Source organism: Aricia agestis, chromosome 12 (assembly GCF_905147365.1).
Source record: "Aricia agestis chromosome 12, ilAriAges1.1, whole genome shotgun sequence".
Lineage (NCBI taxonomy): Eukaryota > Metazoa > Arthropoda > Insecta > Lepidoptera > Lycaenidae > Aricia > Aricia agestis.
In genome coordinates, this window is record NC_056417.1 from 9870188 (window position 1) to 9889170 (window position 18983).

The window sequence follows — 18983 nt, forward strand, 5'->3', positions numbered from 1 at the left end:
GATTGCGTATAATAACAGTGTCGTACCTTAAACTATATTATGACGTTAATTATCCTATTTGGTCCTCTTATTTTTCCGAGAAACAAAAACTAAATATTGGTTGCTAATACAGCGAAATACTTTGCCGGCTGTATTTATCTATTAACAATATCTTGTATTGATGGCTTCTGCCTATTTGTATTGCACGTAAAAACCCCAGTTAGAGAATACTAGGTACTTACTCTATGTAGAGTTGGACATCTGAGACTGGGCAGATATACATTTACGTGTTAATAAAGCCAATATTTTTGGGTAAATTATACGTTTGAGAAATACTACTTACTGATTGTGCGTACTGAATGTGTAAAACACAAGTAAAACGTTATTTGAAAATGGAAAAGGAACCACACATTTTGCCACTAGAAAATAGAAATAAAGATCAGTTTCCTTTTCCGTTTTAGTAGTTTACTCTACGCCTGTGTCAAACATTAAAATCTACTCAGGATAATAAAATAATATACATAAATAATTATTATTAATAACTTTCTTGGTGCATTTTATTACAAGATTATGGAACAAAATATGGACAACTTCTGAAGTAACTAGTACAGCAAGTTGCATGGAAATCTTATGAGATAATAGCTGTAAACTGTAATATAATTCGGAATGAAGTGATTTTAATGGTATCTCTCTTATCTCAGTTATGTTGAGGTTTGTTGGCACTTGGCAATTGACAGCAATACGGGTTCCACGAACGGTATATAGAGCCGAGGCAAGCGCGCGTGCGCCTAATCGTATGGTGGACGCGCGCAACGTGGGCGCGCGAAAAGTTCGATTGACATTCTAGTTCGAAATTTAAAGACTCGTGAAAAATTAAAAACAAATTAGTTTTTTTTTTATTGTTCCTAATTTATTGACTGTGACTGTGGTGTGTAAAATGTTGTCTGGGTGGCAGTTACTTTTGTCGAAATGTGAGTTGACAGCTACAATTAATTTTTTTAAATACTATGTTTTAAGCTAAAAGTCATTAAGTATTATTAATTGTTAATTTAGGTCGTTAACCCCAAAACACATATTAAGGAAAATCTTAAAAAATATATTTATGAAACTACCGAAATATTTAAGAAATAAAATTATAATTTACTTTTCCATTCAACAAAACGTAACAAATAAATAATGGAAATATATGCTACAATTTTCCATTATGTATTATTAATTTTATAGGATTAATATTAAAATATTATGAATTAATTACCATTTAAACAGGTGTCGCCAAAAATAAGCTCTATTAAGATAGCTCTAATAACAAAGCCTAAAAAACACCTAAAAGAATAATAATTATAATTTATAAAGCTTTTTATGTACTTAATTCAAGCTTTTTTTATAACTTTTACATAAAAATGCATTGGTAGAGTAGGCTTTAAGATAATGCTTCTTATTTCTTAATATTTAATTAATTTATCAGAATACGAATTATGTGCTAAAATTAGTTAATAGATTCCTAAATTAATAATTAACTATCGCAATCAGAAACATTTAATATTTATATTTTAGCTTTATTTTAATTAGATTTTGACATAATAATAATATAATCGATACATTTTCTGTCAAATTCTTTGTTAAATTAAAGTTATCAATAAATCTCTCTCAGTGTGAATATGGTACTCAGACCTCTACGTACTATCATGATTCATGTAAGAACCCAAAGTTCTAACATAGTGTTAGAGATTTCAATTTACATACTTACTTGTTGTAAACTACAATGATCTAATGAAGTGAAAGGGCTATGTTAAAGACTTAACTTTTACCTTTGACCATACAAATGAACACTAATAACATCTGATGATAATTAAATATTATACGCTCTAATTCATTCGCCAAGAGAGACCCACAGTATTTGGCAAATATTAATATTATGTATTTGCATTCCATTGAAAACTTACATTTGTTTATAGTAGCTGGAATCTGCAATAAAGATACTAATACGGGAGCCCTAGAACATTTTTTTTAAATTACTATCAAGCTAGTTTTTTGTGAGTAGCTCGTTAGGGTACCGTTATAGGGTTCTGTAATTAACAAAACTTGGTTGACTACTTACTGAACCCTAAAACGTAACCCTAACAAACTGATTTTTTGTATAGTCTGTCAAGAAAGTCATAACAGGCGGGAAATTTTTTAAATGAACTAAAACATAAGAGAACTTTATTAATTCGAGATAAAAATGTGCAAGGTGACAATATTTAAAATGTAATAAGTGTTATTTGTGAAAATACAAAGAAAAAAATATACCTTTTAAGCGTGATTACGTTTAGAAAAATTTCCCGCCTGTCATGACTTTCTTAACGCTCTATACATTGATAGGTTAATAGTTACTTATATTATAATTTAAGAGTAACATGGTCCTACAAATAGAACAATCCATATTTTAGGACCATCAAATTAAAGTATCAAACCCTTTCTATTTCTGTTAGTTACCACTTTCGAGATTTTTCGCAAATAAAAATATTTGTCTTATCAAAATGAAGCTACTCACAAAAAAGTAGCTTGATAGTAATAAAAAAAAATGTTCTAGGGCTACCGTACCTAATATACGTAAAGTTGTAATACAAGTTTTCGTAGCTCAAATACTAAAATCAATTAGTAAGTAGTTATAAATTATAATACATAAATATAAGTAATTCACGAGTAACTGAGATGAAAAGCTAGAATTTGTATTATAGGTACGCGTAATATACATTCTCTGTAACGCAACTGGGAATAATGTAGCTACCTGTATTTTTAAGATAAAAACTTATTGAAAGTTCATTAATTAAAATTGAATTCCTAGTTTAGATGCGAATGAGCGAAATAATGTGACAGTGGAATAAACAAAAGTATTAAATTTGCGACAATCAATATAACTCTATATTTTGGTTTCGCCGTAACCAGAGTAGACAGAATGATAGAGTATGCCGACTTAGAACTGATGTTGAAATTTTTAAATTTGACGTATTATGACGAAAATCGTCGCTAGGGTTGTTAACTGTTACCTACGAATTTAAAAATATGACATATTCGATGGACGTGTTCCTCTTTGGCCTTATTGTTGTTTGTGTTTTGTCAGAATCCAATTTTGAAATCTTTATTTTAAATATTTAAAAATAAATTATATCAGCCAGCGCGATGCACATTCCGTTCATAATCCTAGTGAAACCCGACAAATTTGACAGATATTGAAACCTGTCCGTTTTTTTGCAGTCGAACTACTGGTAGTTATGTCTATTGTGCCGTAACTCCTGCTTTAGTCAAAAGGCTCTAATAATAGCCTCCCACACCGGTTTCGGTGACGGAGTAATTTTATAGTGCCCAAGTGTGTGCGCACTCTCTATTCCTTTACTCTCATAACCCAGTGGGACGGAAGACCGACACGACCGGCGAGAGATTAGGCGCAGGACCGACTTTTTACATGCCCATCCGACGCATTACTTCTCAGACAGTCAGGTAATCAGCCTGTATTGTCCTAACTCCTAACCAAACTTGGAAATAAGTAACATGTTACCAACGCGGGAATCGAACCCACGACCTCCGAGTCAAGAGCCGCGCTCTATACCACTAGACCACGGAGGCGTTTTAGTCCCCCAAGAGGCTCTATACATATATTACAAATAATCATTATAAGATTAATCTTTTAAATACCTACAGCAATGCTTCGAACGTCTGCAAAAATAAATCTAAAATTGTGACTTTGCAGAAGCTACTTATTACCAAGTCAATTCGTCTTGGCATTAATTTGGCAAATTGTTTGACGATTATGGCGCGTCTGGGGAGTGTACCTGGAAACATTATCCCATTAAATTGTACTGGGAATTAGCGGAACTGGTTTCAGGGTTGACAATAAGCAGTTTTTGGACCAAATACCTATAATATGACTGTGTTTACTACATTATGGTAAATGGTTTATCTAATTTCCATCGTATTGAGTCTTTAAGCTTTCTTTGTGGTTAATTCAAAATAGAGGTATGTGTATCGATGTTTTCATAATTCTATATTAAATCAAACTTACCTGGGTATGCAATGAACTATCAATAAGAAATTGAGCATATAAGATTACAACAGTATTAGCAAATTTTACTAATACTTAATGAATCTGCTATTATATTTTGTATTAGTTACCTATTATGACAATTAATCATTACCAGAAAAATATCTGGTACTTATAGCCTTTTAAAATGCATATGTTAAAGTGTACGTTTAATCATGATTAAGCTTAATGGAGAGTTTGACATAATGTATGGCTTATGTCAAAATCTTAATTTAATTACAATTCAGTAATTAACATTCGTCTCTGAGTGCAGCGGCTACTCAATTTCTACTCTTCACTACGAATACGTATATATCTTGTTGTCAACCCTACGCCAGTGTCGAGAATCGTACGATGACGGAATGTCCAGTTCAATAGAAATCTGAACGACAAAAAGTTCTAACAGGTTTCACAATTCCGCTACCAATTTAGGTAACCCGCTGAAACGTGCCCCCGCCATATTGAAAACGCATTGTCAGACGTATTCTGCCTCATTATTCGCGAGGTCTTTTTACGAGCCTTCTTTTCGGATGTCGTTAAGACAAAACCTGCTAACAACTTTTTGGGCAACGATGGTTAAAAAACAAAGGCCTTATTTCTTTGTGATGGTAGTCTGAGGATAATATATTATATTACAAGATAATACTTTTAAAGATTGAGCTAATATAATTTGAATTGAAAAGCAAAACATATTACTCATATTAGAAAGGTCAGCTCAAACGGAAAGATACCACAGTCTAGCAGAGAATCTTATTACTAGACATCGGATTATATGCATTTGCATACTTGCATATGCAAATGCATATAATGGCACTTTTTTGGCGTCAGTGCATATTTTAGCAAATTTTCGTGGATAGTGCATATTTCAGTGGTTTTAGGCCCCCGCAGTCAGAAAACTAGCTATCATAATACACATCGATGTCACGAAATAGAGGTACGATAGATCAAAAATCAAAATACTTCAAATATGTGGCCCCATCCTTATTAACTTTATATTTTAACAACAACATTAGAAAAAAGTAGGTAGGTAATGAACTTTCATGGGCACTAAGATTTCAATAGGAAAATGTTGGTAGAAAATTTTATTGGTACAGATAAGAAACAAAAATCCTGGATTTGATGGAATGATGAATTTTGGTGCATTTATTGACGACCACCGAAAAACTCTTAAAAAACCGTAAATTTTAACAATAAGTCACTTTTGATTGTGCATATTTTGGTATATTAGTGATCGAAGTATTTTGTAGTATTTTGTGAATATTTCGGCTATTTTTTCGTGCATATTTGTAAGTATGCATATTTCGGCCCTTTTGATCATGCATATAATCCGATGTCTACTTATTACTATCTGTTTAACCGAATCCGTACTAATATTATAATTGCGAAAGTGTGTCTGTCTTGTGTGTCTGTTACCTGATACCTCTTCACGCCTAAACCACCGAATCGATTTTGCTGAGGTTTAGTATATAGATAGAGTTCCCGGAAAGGATATAGGATACTTTTTATCCCGGAAAAATGTACGATTCCTTCGCGAGTTACGGGCGTCATCTAGTAGTAAATAAACAAGAATGTATGAGTTCATGAAAGAAGTGTAAGTAACTCCTGTGAATTGTGATGCTGTGATGTTGTGAATTTACATAGGCGCCTGTTACCACATTTTTATGAAATAACCCCCTTATTTCATAAAAAAGTGGTAACAGTACACAAACGAGTAAACGGGTCATCTGATGGAAAGCAACTTCACTGCAGCATCAGAAGAGCTGCAGGTGTGTTGCCGGCCTTTTAAGAGGGAATAGTGTAATAGGGGAGGGCAGGGAATAGGGATGGGAAAGTAATAGGGGAGGGTAGGGAAGGGAACAGGGTAGGGGATTAGGCCTCCGGTAAACTCACGCACTTGGTGAAACACAGCGTAAGTTGCACACCGGTTTTCCTTGAGAACGTGGTATTTCTCCGGTCGAGCCGGCCCATTCGTGCCAAAGCATGGCTCTACCACGTTACATAATCTGGTGTTCTTCTGTTCAATTACCTGACTGTGGATTTTTGCAAGACATACAAAAATCGAAAATTTCGTGTTTAGATTTACCGACCAAACACGAAATTTTCGGTTTTTCGTTACTAATAGAATTCCTTCTAAAACTCTGAACAACTTCCACGCTGTTCTATTCAGTTGTTAATATTTATTTCACAGTCCAACCAATTCAACCACAATGCCTTGCATCACTGCAAGAATGCACTTCATTCACCCACTTCCGTAAATTCGACCTTCGGCCAACGGGAACACTAACGGATAACACCATTGTTATTATTCTGTGGTAGTTCTAAAACGGAAATACACCAAACACGGTGGCAAAATAAAGTGTCCTTTGTTTTGGACGAAAGAGAATTTATTAGACCAGTCATCACCCATTCATGCTTATGTAATAATAGTAGACTCATTAATTAATGATTCTAGTCATCAACTCGTTTCTTATATTTACTGGCCAGAGCTATGAGAGCTAAGAAAAAACAGGAAAGCGATTCTCCTGAAAAGTTATTGTGTCAGCGGAAACGGCTCATATTCTTCCACGTTTTTATTTCGTTAGCTCGTTGATCAGATTATCTTATAATACAATCGCACATAGGGACGAAACACCCTTTAACCAACTTCTAAAAAAAAGGAGGTTTTAGGTTCAGCTGTTTTTTTCTATATTCTATCTCTATTCGAATCCTTTGGCACCTGATTAAATCGAATCTACTGATTCGATGAGCCTGTCGCTCATATATAAAAATGGATTTTCAAATGTGTTAGTTGCGCTAAAACTCGAAAATGGCTGAACGGATTGGGCTGATTTTAGGCTTTAAATATTCGTAGAAGTCCAGGGAAGGTTTTAAAATGACACGAAGTTCACCGGAACAGCTAGTATACACTAATTATTATCAAAACAACCCTTCTTGATTTGGCTTCAAGTTGAAGATAATTGCAACATTTCATCTAGTTAGAACTCAGAGTCACGCTGGGACGGACAGCGTCAGACCTTCGACTTGACCGGTATTGTCTGTTGCAGCAATTACCGTGTCCATATGGCATTGTTTATGTATTACGTCTATGCGATTAGCATTAATCGCTCTAATGATCTTAATGATTCTATGGCTGTAATGATTTGATCTAATGATCCAAATGATACAAAAATATCGGGTTTTAGTTTAAAGTCTCGGTCTCAAGACACGGTTCATGCTCTGTGATTGGTTGGCTGTCAAAATTTGGACCAATCATAGAGCCGAACCGCGTCTTGAGACCGAGATGCATCTTGAGTACTGACTATTTATATCGGCCTAAGATTCGGGAAATTTTCAATGTTCTGCAATTTGAGGTTTAAACTAGTTTAACATTTATCTTTAGAACGTTTCTTAACAAAAAATCTTGTTACCAGCTTATAAAGTTTATAAATAGCAAAAGGCTCTATCAGAACATCAGGCCACTATAAAACATTAATTGGCCGATTTCAATAAACGGCCTTGATCTTAGCTTATTTGCTTTTACTGTATCGTGTTCGTATCTACATTCGAAATAGTTTTTACGATCTACCGTTGTTTGCATAAATTTGCTTAGTATATTTATTTCATTAATCTCTACACTCTATCATAATTTACACGTTAAAATTATTAGCAACGTATCATAAAAACTACTACTTATTAGCAACATTAACTTGTACTTCTGCTGTATTTTCAATACATTTGTTATATGGTTTGTTTTTCAGTAAATTAGTACAATTTACTGAAAAACAAACCATGATCATAACTCATAAGATCCTCGCTAGCTTCGAGCAGATAGCCAGCAATCAACTCTTTAGAGTTTAGACTTTACAGTTTAAACCCTCAATATATATATGAGTTTAGGCCACTTTAATTTTGATGTACGAACTCTGCCGCCCCACTCTAGGACGCCATAGGGCGCTGACGCCCATAGACCATGGCCTATGGATGGCAGGCAGTATACTGCCTATACATAAATCCAGAGCTGATCAACATGCTTCTTTCTTTCCAGTATTCGTGATCCCCCAACGATGGGTGATGGCCATCATGGGATTCCTGGCGGTGGCCAACGCGTACGCCATGCGGGTATGCCTCAACCTCGCCATCACGCAGATGGTGCGACGCCATGCTCTGACCCCGGGGTATGAGGACGGATCCTGTCCATCACCTGATGTGGATGAGGCGTTTGAGGATGTTACGGTATGTACTCTGGATTGAAAGTATTACCTAACGCTGATGAGCTAATTTTATAGTATAATTAATGTCAGCTTAATATTCTTAATTTCGAGGTATTTTAATTTAATTTCGAAAATAATAAGTAAAGACTAGACTCTACTTTTTATAGTTTTGTCTAGAGGAGAGGTATAGTTTTATTTAAAGACACAAACACAACAAGCCTGCCTTTCTAACCTATCGTCTGGTAGATAGAAAAACAAAAAAAGATAGTAAGTAAATAAAATTATTATAAGCATAGCTCTGCTATCAATCAATTAGCTTTGTTTGTATTTGACAATCAGAGGAGGACATTAATTTATTATATCTTCTCTCCTGCAAATGATATTATAAACGAATCATAATTTCATTGTGATTTTCCTCTTTGAAACAAGCGGTAACAGTGGATATGTCGATAAGCATCCACAATAATAAATTAACCACATGTCGCTACTTGACTAGAATTTGAATAAATATGATTATTAACATATTAATGCAATCTGAATCGAAAGTATGTGAACACAACCCTGACATAATAATTCAGCTTGGTATTTTAGATTTCTAGCTTTATTTAATAAAAGTAATGACCGGAAACATTAGGGAGATTTCAATCCACATCCTAAACCGTAAAGATTTTGGTGTCGACATGCTTAGTTGGCGCACTATGGCTCACAATGAGACAAGTACAAATTCTTGATTTCATAATTCACAGTAATAACTAATAACCATAATAGTAATTTTAGTCTGCTGATTAAGTATTCTATAAAATTCTTCTTTTACTTTTTTAATTTGAAAAGTACATTAAACTTAGTTGTTCGGACCGTACAGCTTAGCGTTGTATGAGTATTGTATACCTAACCTAGATAGCAACTTGAGGCGACAGGCTGTCTGGAAAACCAATGCTTAGTTTTCTTTCACTTTTGAATTTTGATATAATATTATAATTATATTATGCTGGTCGTTTTTTTTTTATCTTATTCATTTTTAGCAATATTCTACTTCTTTTTCTTCTCTTTTTTTCAATCTATTCCTTTTCCTTCTATTTTTTTCAATTTCCAAAACTTATACCTGAAACAGGCATGATGTGCACTTTATTCCGAAGTTGGCTTAGATTTAAAAATAACTTAAGCAACTCAGGAAATCTTAATTACTGGCATATAATTAGTAGTGCTATGCTAAATTAAAAGTTTTAATTATAAACATGACGATCTCAATACTTAGGTATTTTGCTTTACGAAAATGGTAACAACTACAACAAATTATATAAAATACTACATCTGACTGAAAAGTGTTAAGAACATGTTTTTTGCAAAACCATAATATTGCGAAAACCCGTCATCAAGTTCATCATAAAAACTAGGTACACTTTTAAAATATCAAAGAAAGTAGGGCATAAGATGTCACCTTGAGGGACGCTTTGTAATGTTGATCCAAAAAACCAAGTAGCCTGCTTTTTGTGATTTGTAATTAATTTTAAGTGCCCAAAAGAAAAAAGTGTCGAAATACCGCTATGCTTGCGGCATTCAATAAGCACTAAAACAAAAAAGTTTAACGCGGGAGCGGACAGCGGTGCCTTGCTGTTTATTTTTTAGCCAACTTAAAATCTCGGAAAATGGAAATATATTAATATTATGCATATTATGAACCTTAGATATTTTATAGTCGTTTTTCGATGATATTATAAACTGTATTCGTGTAAGTAAACTAAGGGCGTTTGTGCACTACACGGAATTTTACCGTCCGGCGTTCATAACTTTCACGTTTGCCATATAAATATAAAATAAGGTAAGAAATCGAGATGCCGCGCCGCGCCGGATGGTAAAATTCCGGTTAGTACACAAACGCCCTAAGGGCCGGGACACATAAACACGATACGACGTCGTTTCACGATGCGACGCGCGACGTCGCGTCGTGGGAACCTACGACGAGCATCATAAAAAACTACGTCGCGGCATCGTAACGTGCCACGATACACGGCACGACGACGATACAATGCAGGGTGAATTATCGCAGTTAATTTCTTTGAATTTTGAATAACACGTATCGTGAGTTTCTACGACGCGACGTCGTGCCGTGTATCGTGGCACGTTACGACGTCGCGACGTAGATTTTTACGATGCCCGTCGTAGATTCCCACGACGTGACGTCGCATCGGCCATTCTAAATCGTTTCTAGGTACTATAACTCCGGTACTGTACCAAACACCTATATTGTAGCACATTTCCACCAATAACTCCGAAATCTTTCCAGGAAATCAACGGTTACAACTGGGATGAGGAGACACAAGGGATCATCCTCAGTTCGTTCTACTACGGGTACATAGTGACGCACTTACCTGGTGGCATGCTGGCTGAGAGGTTCGGAGGGAAGTATTCCCTGGGCTTCGGAGTCCTTAGCACTGCTGTGTTCACGTTGTTCACTCCGTGGGTCGTCAGCGCAGGAGGTGCTACTGGGCTGATCATATTGAGAGTGCTGGAGGGACTTGGAGAGGTAGGTTGTATGATATTATGATGTAGGTTCTAGTCTATAATCTATATGGAGTAGTTGCCTAGTGTAGTGTATTTCAATCTTTCTTGATGCGACTCTCCTTAAATGGAAAAATATTTCGCGACCCACAGGTTGAAAAACACTGACCTAGTAGTTTGTGGTACCTATTGAATAGGCTTTGAAGCTATACAGACTCATTTTGATAGGCACGTATGTTAGGTAGACCGTAGAGTTGATGACATTCGAGCGAGCGAGCTAATTTTATCGCGGGAAATGCATAAATCATAATTCCTGCGGGGTTATATTTATGGCCTGTTTCAACACTTCCTGATAATTGCCGGACCCACCCCTTAACTTGACAGATAGAGTATGGAGAATCTGTCAAAAAGTTGTGGATAGCCTATCCGGCACTTTATCAGGAGGTGGTGAGACAAGCCCTTAGCGCCTGTTTCACCACTTCCTGATAAGGCTATCCACCAATTTGACAGATCAAGTATGGAGAATCTGTCAAAAACTTGTGGATAGCCTATCCGTCACTTTATCTGGAGGTGGTGAGACAAGCCCTTAGAATTGCGGAAATATCAAGAAGATATTATTTAAGTAATGACGAAAAAGTTTTTACCATGGTTCTTTCAAAGTTTTCACTAAAAATATTCGGAGGTAAAATATTCTGCTTCTATTTATCAGATGCTTCGCTGCTTGAATAATAATGAGTTACGTGCCGTGTCCATTTCTATAACAAAGGTTTATTTTTGCGTGCCGCTACATATTGTCTTCTGTCAATAAGAGGAAACATATTATAGTAAGCCACTAGACAAGCCATGAGTATAAAATCCATACTAATATTATAAATGCGAAAGTGCGTCTGTCTGCCTGTTACCTCTTCACGCTGACCGCTGAACCAACTTAGCTGAAATTTGTTAGGGGGCGTCCACAAATTACGGGAGGTGTTTTTTTGAATTTTTGACCCCCCTCCCCCCTTTGTGAGATTTAGTGAGATTTTATTCAAACTCACCCCCCACAAATATCACGTGAGATTTTTCAAAATGTGGGTTTCTTACGTAAACGATTGGTTCGACAGTCAGTAGATTTTTTTTCGAACGAATTTGTGAATGATCTTAATCGAATAACGATTAAGCGCTTACGATTAAATCATAAGCATACGTAGGTACAATCTGGATGAAATTGACCAAAATAGTATTATTTTGTTGAGAAACAAATTACGTGAGATTTGCCGAGACCCACCCCCCTCTTCCCAACGTGAAATTAGATGAGATTTAACTCGACCCCCTCCCCCCCCCCCTATATACCTCACGTAATTTGTGGACGCCCCCTTATGAAGATACTTTGAGTCCTGAGAAAGGACATAGGATACTCTTTATCCCGTAAAATGTACGGTTCCCACGCGATAAATGAATTTTGGCGCAACGAAATTGCAAGCGTCTTCTAGGTTTCACCAAACCATGTTTTTCAGGGCACAACCTTTCCCGCTCTCAATGCTATGTTGGCGAGATGGGCACCCATATCCGAAAGAGGTCGTATGGGTTCCCTTGTCTTCGGCGGTGCTCAGATTGGTAACATAGCTGGCACTTACTTCTCTGGACTGGTGATCAAAGAGACAGGGGAATGGCAGTCCGTCTTCTACCTGTTTGGCAGCATTGGGATTCTGTGGTTCATTTTATGGGTACGTATCATCATCATTATTAATATATAACGACTAACGTGTATTCGTCACACCGATGTTTTGCAAATATAATACTCATTTACATTCTATGATAACATACAATCTATTATCTAACAGAATAAGCATCAGTACTAAAATATAATATTTAACGAGTTCTTTGGTTCAGTGGCAGAGCAGCTGGTGGTTGATGGCTCAAACCAGGGGTTGCGGGTTCGAATCCCGCCGAAGGAAAAAGTTTTCATTGCACACAACTCCTTTAAGAACTCAGTAAGGAGCCAGACTTTTATTGTAGTGGGAAGCATCCATAGACATTATTATTATACCTTCATTTTCAGGCGCTACTCTGCTACAACGACCCTGAATCCCATCCATTCATCTCAGACAAGGAGAAGAAATATCTAGAAGAAGCTCTGGGAAGGCACCAGAACACGCAGCCATCAGCTATACCGTGGAAGGCTATTTTCATGTCCGTTCCCTTGTGGGCTCTCGTATGTGCACAGGTAGTTATTTTAGTTTATTATTAAATAGTTAAATACCTATTCCTAAAATAATTACCTAATTCCCGATTTCCGAAGGTTTTAACACGAGTTTTTCTACTTATTAGTTTAACAAAGTTGTTTAATAAATAAAAAACCTAAGAAACCGCTCATTAACTAGTTAATGGAGTAGATTAAACTCATTAAAGAGACACTTACAAAATAAGAAACGGTGAATAACGTGTTAGGCATTTGACGAGTTTTTTGGGGATAAGAATTGCAACTGCCCACGGGGATGTTTACTCGATTTCATCTGCTGTGATCTACGACACAAATCACAAAGACTATTTTTCATCATTAGTCTTTATGACAACCATAGACTATATTCTATAATCTATATTCTCTCTTAGATATCATTATAACTGCAGTTATTTCTATACGGTAAAATTTCGCAGTGGCAACATGATCTAAGTCTTTCCTAATTACAATTGACTTTTGTCATATGTTTTGAATGGTACCTTCTGTGTACAATATATTGTATGGATATAATAAGGTGTTATTCGCGAAACATTCGCACCTGTTTATACAATAATCGTGCCAATACATAGATGTTATGACAATAAGCTGGTTAATAAGTGGAACCATGTTGAACTGTTTCCAGTTTCCACTGTTACCACTGTCAATAATTTCAGAACCTATATAGGTTCTGAAATTATTGACAGTGATAGGTATATACCTAAATTATATATAGATCATTTATAACATGGCTTGGAATCAACCCAATTTTCTTACAACTCGGGAATCTTTAACTTCGGATCGATAATAATTAATAACCATTGCTCTGCGAATCACTGAACCGCGGAAGCATAAACCCAATCTTGTCAGCGGTACACACGATAACAAATCAACAACGCACTCGGGCTACTAAGCTACTGTCACAAACTTTTAGCAACTCTACCAACTCCAATTTAATTTCCGAAATAAAAGTTTTTGCACTCACTGACCTTTTCAGCACCTCAAAGTTTTATGCGATTCTGTTCCTTTCCGCTCACTCCCATCTTAAAGTATAGTTTTCACAGAGCCAGTACTGGCTGCCAATAAGACTGGCAGCCAGTATTGGCTTGGTATATGCCGCGTGTGAACAGTTTTTCAAGCCAGGCCAAACTGTTCACACGCGGCATATACCAAGCCAATACTGGCTGTCAGTCTTATTGGCAGCCAGTACTGCCTCTGTGAAAACTATACTTTACATAGGCAGTAATTTGCCCATAACATCCACAAACCTTCAAGAAGAGAGCGTATTCCCTCTAAAAGTCTGGCAACGTACCTGAAGCTCTTCTAATGTTGCTAGTGTGAAGTGTCAATGGGCGACGGTAGTTGCTTTCCATCAGATGACCCGTTTCCTCGTTGGCCCCCCTTATTTTATAAAAAAAAAACTTTTTCTACTAAGCCTCATTTTCCATTCCAGATAGGCCACGACTATGGCTACTTCACCATGGTGACTGATCTGCCCAAATACATGACGGGAGTTCTCAAGTTCGACATCCACCGTACGGGTACCCTGGCTGCTCTACCGTACCTCGTCATGTGGATCAGTTCCATCGTCTTCGGGTGGATCTGCGACAAGATGGTGAAGAGGAGTTGGATGAGCGTGACTAATGCTAGGAAGACTTTCACTACTATTGGTGAGCATCCACTTCTTACTTCTTGGTTTGAGGGTGTTTTAGAGTAATGGGGATCATGCATACGACATTCTCCGGGGGAGACTCCGGAATGAAGCGCGCGTCACGTCGCCGTTAATTCGTGATAATGTGTAGTTGTTAAGTTTATATAATTTTTATGTATGTTAGTCATTAAGGTATATATTGTATGGGCCTACGTAGCCTGATTTAAATAAATAAATAAATAAAAAAAATATATACAATTTTTTTAAAGTTTTAGAATGGATATCCGCATTCGACTTGTATAAATTCGAAAATTTGTCTGTAACTGTAGCCACTGTATACATTTTGATGAAACTTGGAGTTCCAGGAGAGGGTATGACAGTTACCCCAAAAAAAATACTGATTCCACGCGGTAAATTCATTTCGCCATCACAAAGTTGCTGTTACATTTGGTAGACTGTACCCAATCATACTATATTACCCTGACTGCGTCAGTTTTGGGGTATGAGTGTAATGAGTATGTTTCCCAGTAGAAGTCCAATAATGACAGATTCCCGTCTCTAACTAAGGTGGTAGTTTAATTTACTTTCATAGTCTACTTTCTGGCATGACTAACGTACATTCTGCAGATAACTGCATAGGTAATCCAAGTCCGGGACGGCCACGTAATCCAAAATTGCTGCTCGGATCACGCTCAAGGGCTGGAATACAAATGACTTTGAAAGCGTGTCATAACACCTGTGATATGTTCCGGCATTTCTCATTAGAATCAACAGGGCTGCCAATGCCAGACAAATAATATCCTGGCAAAAATTTATTTTACCTAAATATCTTACGCTCTATTCGGAGTCATGAATTGAGCATGACCTTAAAAGTTAAGCTCATGCGTGACCAACACTAATAAATAATAAATATAATCCCATTCTGCCAGCTTTAATCTAGCTAGGGAGTAATTGGTTAGTGTTGTCTTAGTAGAGCATATTTAACCGATTTAAAAGAAGAAGGTTCTATGTTCGGCTGTGGATTTTTTTCTCAAATAATTACACCTTTCCATCTTGCAATCTTCCTTTCTGAAATATTTAACAAAGACGATATCTCTTCAAAGGTTCATTAGGGAGAACTTACTGTTCGAGGCTATTTCTAGACGCCTGGCAGCCCTAAAAAGCGTGGCACAAATAAAAGTGAAACCAGCATGTTGACACTTATTGTTCGATAATATCCTTTCGTGGTTGACCCACTAACATTGTAAGGTTATGGGTATTCTATTGTATAGATTTCTATTGTAGAGTCGAGTCTGTACGTGACTGCGTAGGGTAGACATTAGGCATAGGTCTATGGTATCAATCGCGAGAAGTTTTGCAAAAGACTGTTAAGCGTGAGGGGGGAGATGATAAGAGATGCAAGGCAAAAAACGCTGAGTTGGATCTTCGTAGTCATACCCTGTTTGAGCCATTAGACTTGCTCAAATTGCACAAAAGAATAAAAATCGTTGCGACCCATCCACTATCATCAGAACTTACATTTCTTGAAGTTTTCTTTGACGTTTTGGTACGAAAATACTGGCAACAGTTCATTTCTTTGCTAGAAACGCTCTTCTAGCCAGTAGCCCCTTAGTCTAAGCTACTTTGGACTTCGCTTCTAACACCTCCATCTTCTTCCAGCCTCAGTCGGTCCGGGCATATGCATGATCCTGGCCTCCTACTCCGGCTGCAACACGGAGACCGTGGTGATCCTGTTCACGGCCTCCATGGGTCTGATGGGTGCCTTCTACCCTGGGATGAAGGTCAACGCTCTGGACCTGAGCAGCAACTACGCTGGCACCATCATGGCGATTGTCAACGGCATTGGCGCAATTACTGGCATCATTGCGCCATATTTGGTTGGGCTGCTGACGCCTGATGTAAGTGTGCTTGTTTGGTTTTGATTGACAGCTAGGATAGGCGGTCTAGGTGACCGCGTGAGTGCTTGGGCTGAATACCTTGTTACAAGTAAGGTGTACTATAATATTATGTGTTATACAGATATTAATAAGCGTATGGTGACTAAGCAATGATTTAACTTAACTAGGTCTTAAACTTATATCAAAATTCAAAACTCACACCAAATGATTGAGTATGCATGTATGTTTGGATAATTGTTTTTCACGCTCTGCAGCCTAAACGGCTTGTTGGATTTTATTTTGACAAGTGTCGTTTTCGTTAGATTTGTGTTTAGGTTTTAGTATGACGCTGGGTAACTACATCAAAATGCGTGAGTTAAAATCGGTATATTACGATCAAAACATGCTGTTATGTTGGACCGATACACTAATATAATGTGGTATTAGTTATTACACAATAATATTATTATTATTACTTTTTTACATAGGTAATAATACATTGTATTATTTATTTTATAGGCCACATTAATTATGTAATAATAATGTGTGCCGTATTTTATTTAACAATACTTAGTTAGCATATTTCTTGCAACAACTTACAAAAATATAACCAATTAATATTACAATTACAACATTTATTTCAGAGCACCTTAGTCCAATGGCGTCTAGTATTCTGGATCACACTGGCCGTATTCATCATCACCAACCTGGTATACGTAGCCTGGGCGTCAGGTGATGAACAGTGGTGGAACTCATCACCAACAGACCCGAGAAAGGAGGCCCAGGCCAAAACTATCGCAGCCCCAGCAACGGCCGCAGTTACGAACGAAGTTAAAGTGTGATAAACCAACTTCAGAGTGCTGGAGTAAACTGAAGTTTCTGTGAAACATCATATAGAATATTTTTTAGTTTTACCTCAAAAACAACCTTTATTCAAACGACTTAAGGGCCATCTCGTAAAGGTGTGAGGTAATATAAATTTGAACGTGTCCTGTCTGTGTACAAAATGCAAATTGTAGCCATGTATGAATTTAGGTTATGTTGCCAAGTGTTAAAAATTTGATGCTATTTGATAATGTTGGCAGAGGCTCCCAAACTATTCTATATCTTGTAAATACTCGTACAATATTAGAATAACTCGAAATAAAACTTCCGTACCGATAGAAGGAAGATACCTAAGTTTTCTACAAGGTGTAAGTACAAGGCTATAGTTTTTGTCAGTTTTAACTACTTACTTTAAGATTGTACCCTTATTCTAAAATTTTAATGCGACATTAATGCAGCTTCATGCAGCCTTCCAGCTGACAATGAGGAGGCTAGAGACACCTCATATTTTGTTATGATAACTAGTTTAGAAGTTATGGGGAAACAGATGAACATCTATATACAGGTCAAAATCATAACCTTTCGCTTAGCCGTAGTTGGGTAAAAATGTCAAATCCCCTAATAGAAATATATTTTATATTCAAGTTCCGTTGTCTAATGTCTGTCATGTCGAAACCTTGTATAATTCGCTATGCAAATATTTTTATTAAACATATACGAGGGTAACATAATATTATGTATGTCAAAAAAACGTTTAACACTTTGTTTGACATTTCATAAAGATTTTACTGTTTCATATGAAACGGACTTCTTAAGAAGAAACGATGCTGCATTAATATTGTATTAAAATAGAATAATCAGAGCACTGTTTTCAATGCCATTGTAAATATAATTATTAAGAGGATGTAGATTCTGTATCTCTTCCGTGGAACGGTTGTTAAGTGTATGTAGGTTAGTACTTAAAGTATAAACTGTACAGTGAGTTGTGATAGTATTAATTTGACTAAATTATTATTAAAGGTATTTTTTCTCTGTAGTTTGTTTCTGCAAAATAATCTTAAAACAGTTTTAGTTCAGCATGCATGTTCAGCAGCAGCATGCAGTATGTACTATGTGCATTGTGCATAATATTAAAACATTTTTTTAAATATGACAAATAAAATATGGCTGATAGAATTCGAACTGGATTAAAACTGTATTAACGTTGGAATTAAAAAGTGGAATCGGAGAACTTGTCATACGTATTATAAGATTTTTTCAGATTAAAAAAAATATACAGGTTTTCTGATTGGTAGATCCAATAAAGGCTACTGTACACTTAGGGCCAAAGCATTGGACCATAGCATTGGGCCAATGTATAGAGACCAACTTGGCTATAAGATGGGAGCGACATTATACAAGGTGTAACAAAACTAAGTTATAATACTTTAGGGAGTGTATGAGTCCACTGTATTCAGTTCACTGTTAAAGTAGCAGCGCTGAAAAAGCAACTTTTTTACTTTTGTATGGGAAAGTTCCTGACGCACGGGTGCTTGCCCATACAAATCACAAAAAGAATTTGCTCTTTCAGCGCTGCAACTTTATACACGTACACTATACACATAAGGGACACATAACCTAATGTATTATCACTTAGTTTTGTTACACCCTGTATATTCTACACGTTGGCCCAATGCGCTAGCACTATGCGGTGACCTAATGAGTA

General features: G+C 36.5%; 1 protein-coding gene across 1 annotated transcript; it reads left to right on the forward strand.

Annotated features, from left to right (window-relative positions):
* The first annotated feature begins 782 nt into the window (after positions 1-782).
* LOC121732186 (putative inorganic phosphate cotransporter) lies at positions 783-18715 on the forward strand. Its single transcript, XM_042121980.1, has 8 exons — positions 783-950; positions 8064-8251; positions 10514-10753; positions 12225-12434; positions 12770-12934; positions 14379-14595; positions 16236-16474; positions 17098-18715. Exons 1-8 carry the CDS (start codon positions 917-919, stop codon positions 17293-17295), a joined length of 1491 nt encoding a protein of 496 aa, XP_041977914.1. The 5' UTR covers positions 783-916; the 3' UTR covers positions 17296-18715.
* Positions 18716-18983: the final 268 nt, after the last annotated feature.

Coding starts and splice junctions, on each gene's coding strand:
- LOC121732186 (XM_042121980.1), top strand. CDS start 917: ATGTTGTCTGGGTGGCAGTTACTTTTGTCGAAAT. Junction 8,252..10,513: donor AGGCGTTTGAGGATGTTACG/GTATGTACTCTG, acceptor AAATCTTTCCAG/GAAATCAACGGTTACAACTG. Junction 16,475..17,097: donor TTGGGCTGCTGACGCCTGAT/GTAAGTGTGCTT, acceptor CATTTATTTCAG/AGCACCTTAGTCCAATGGCG.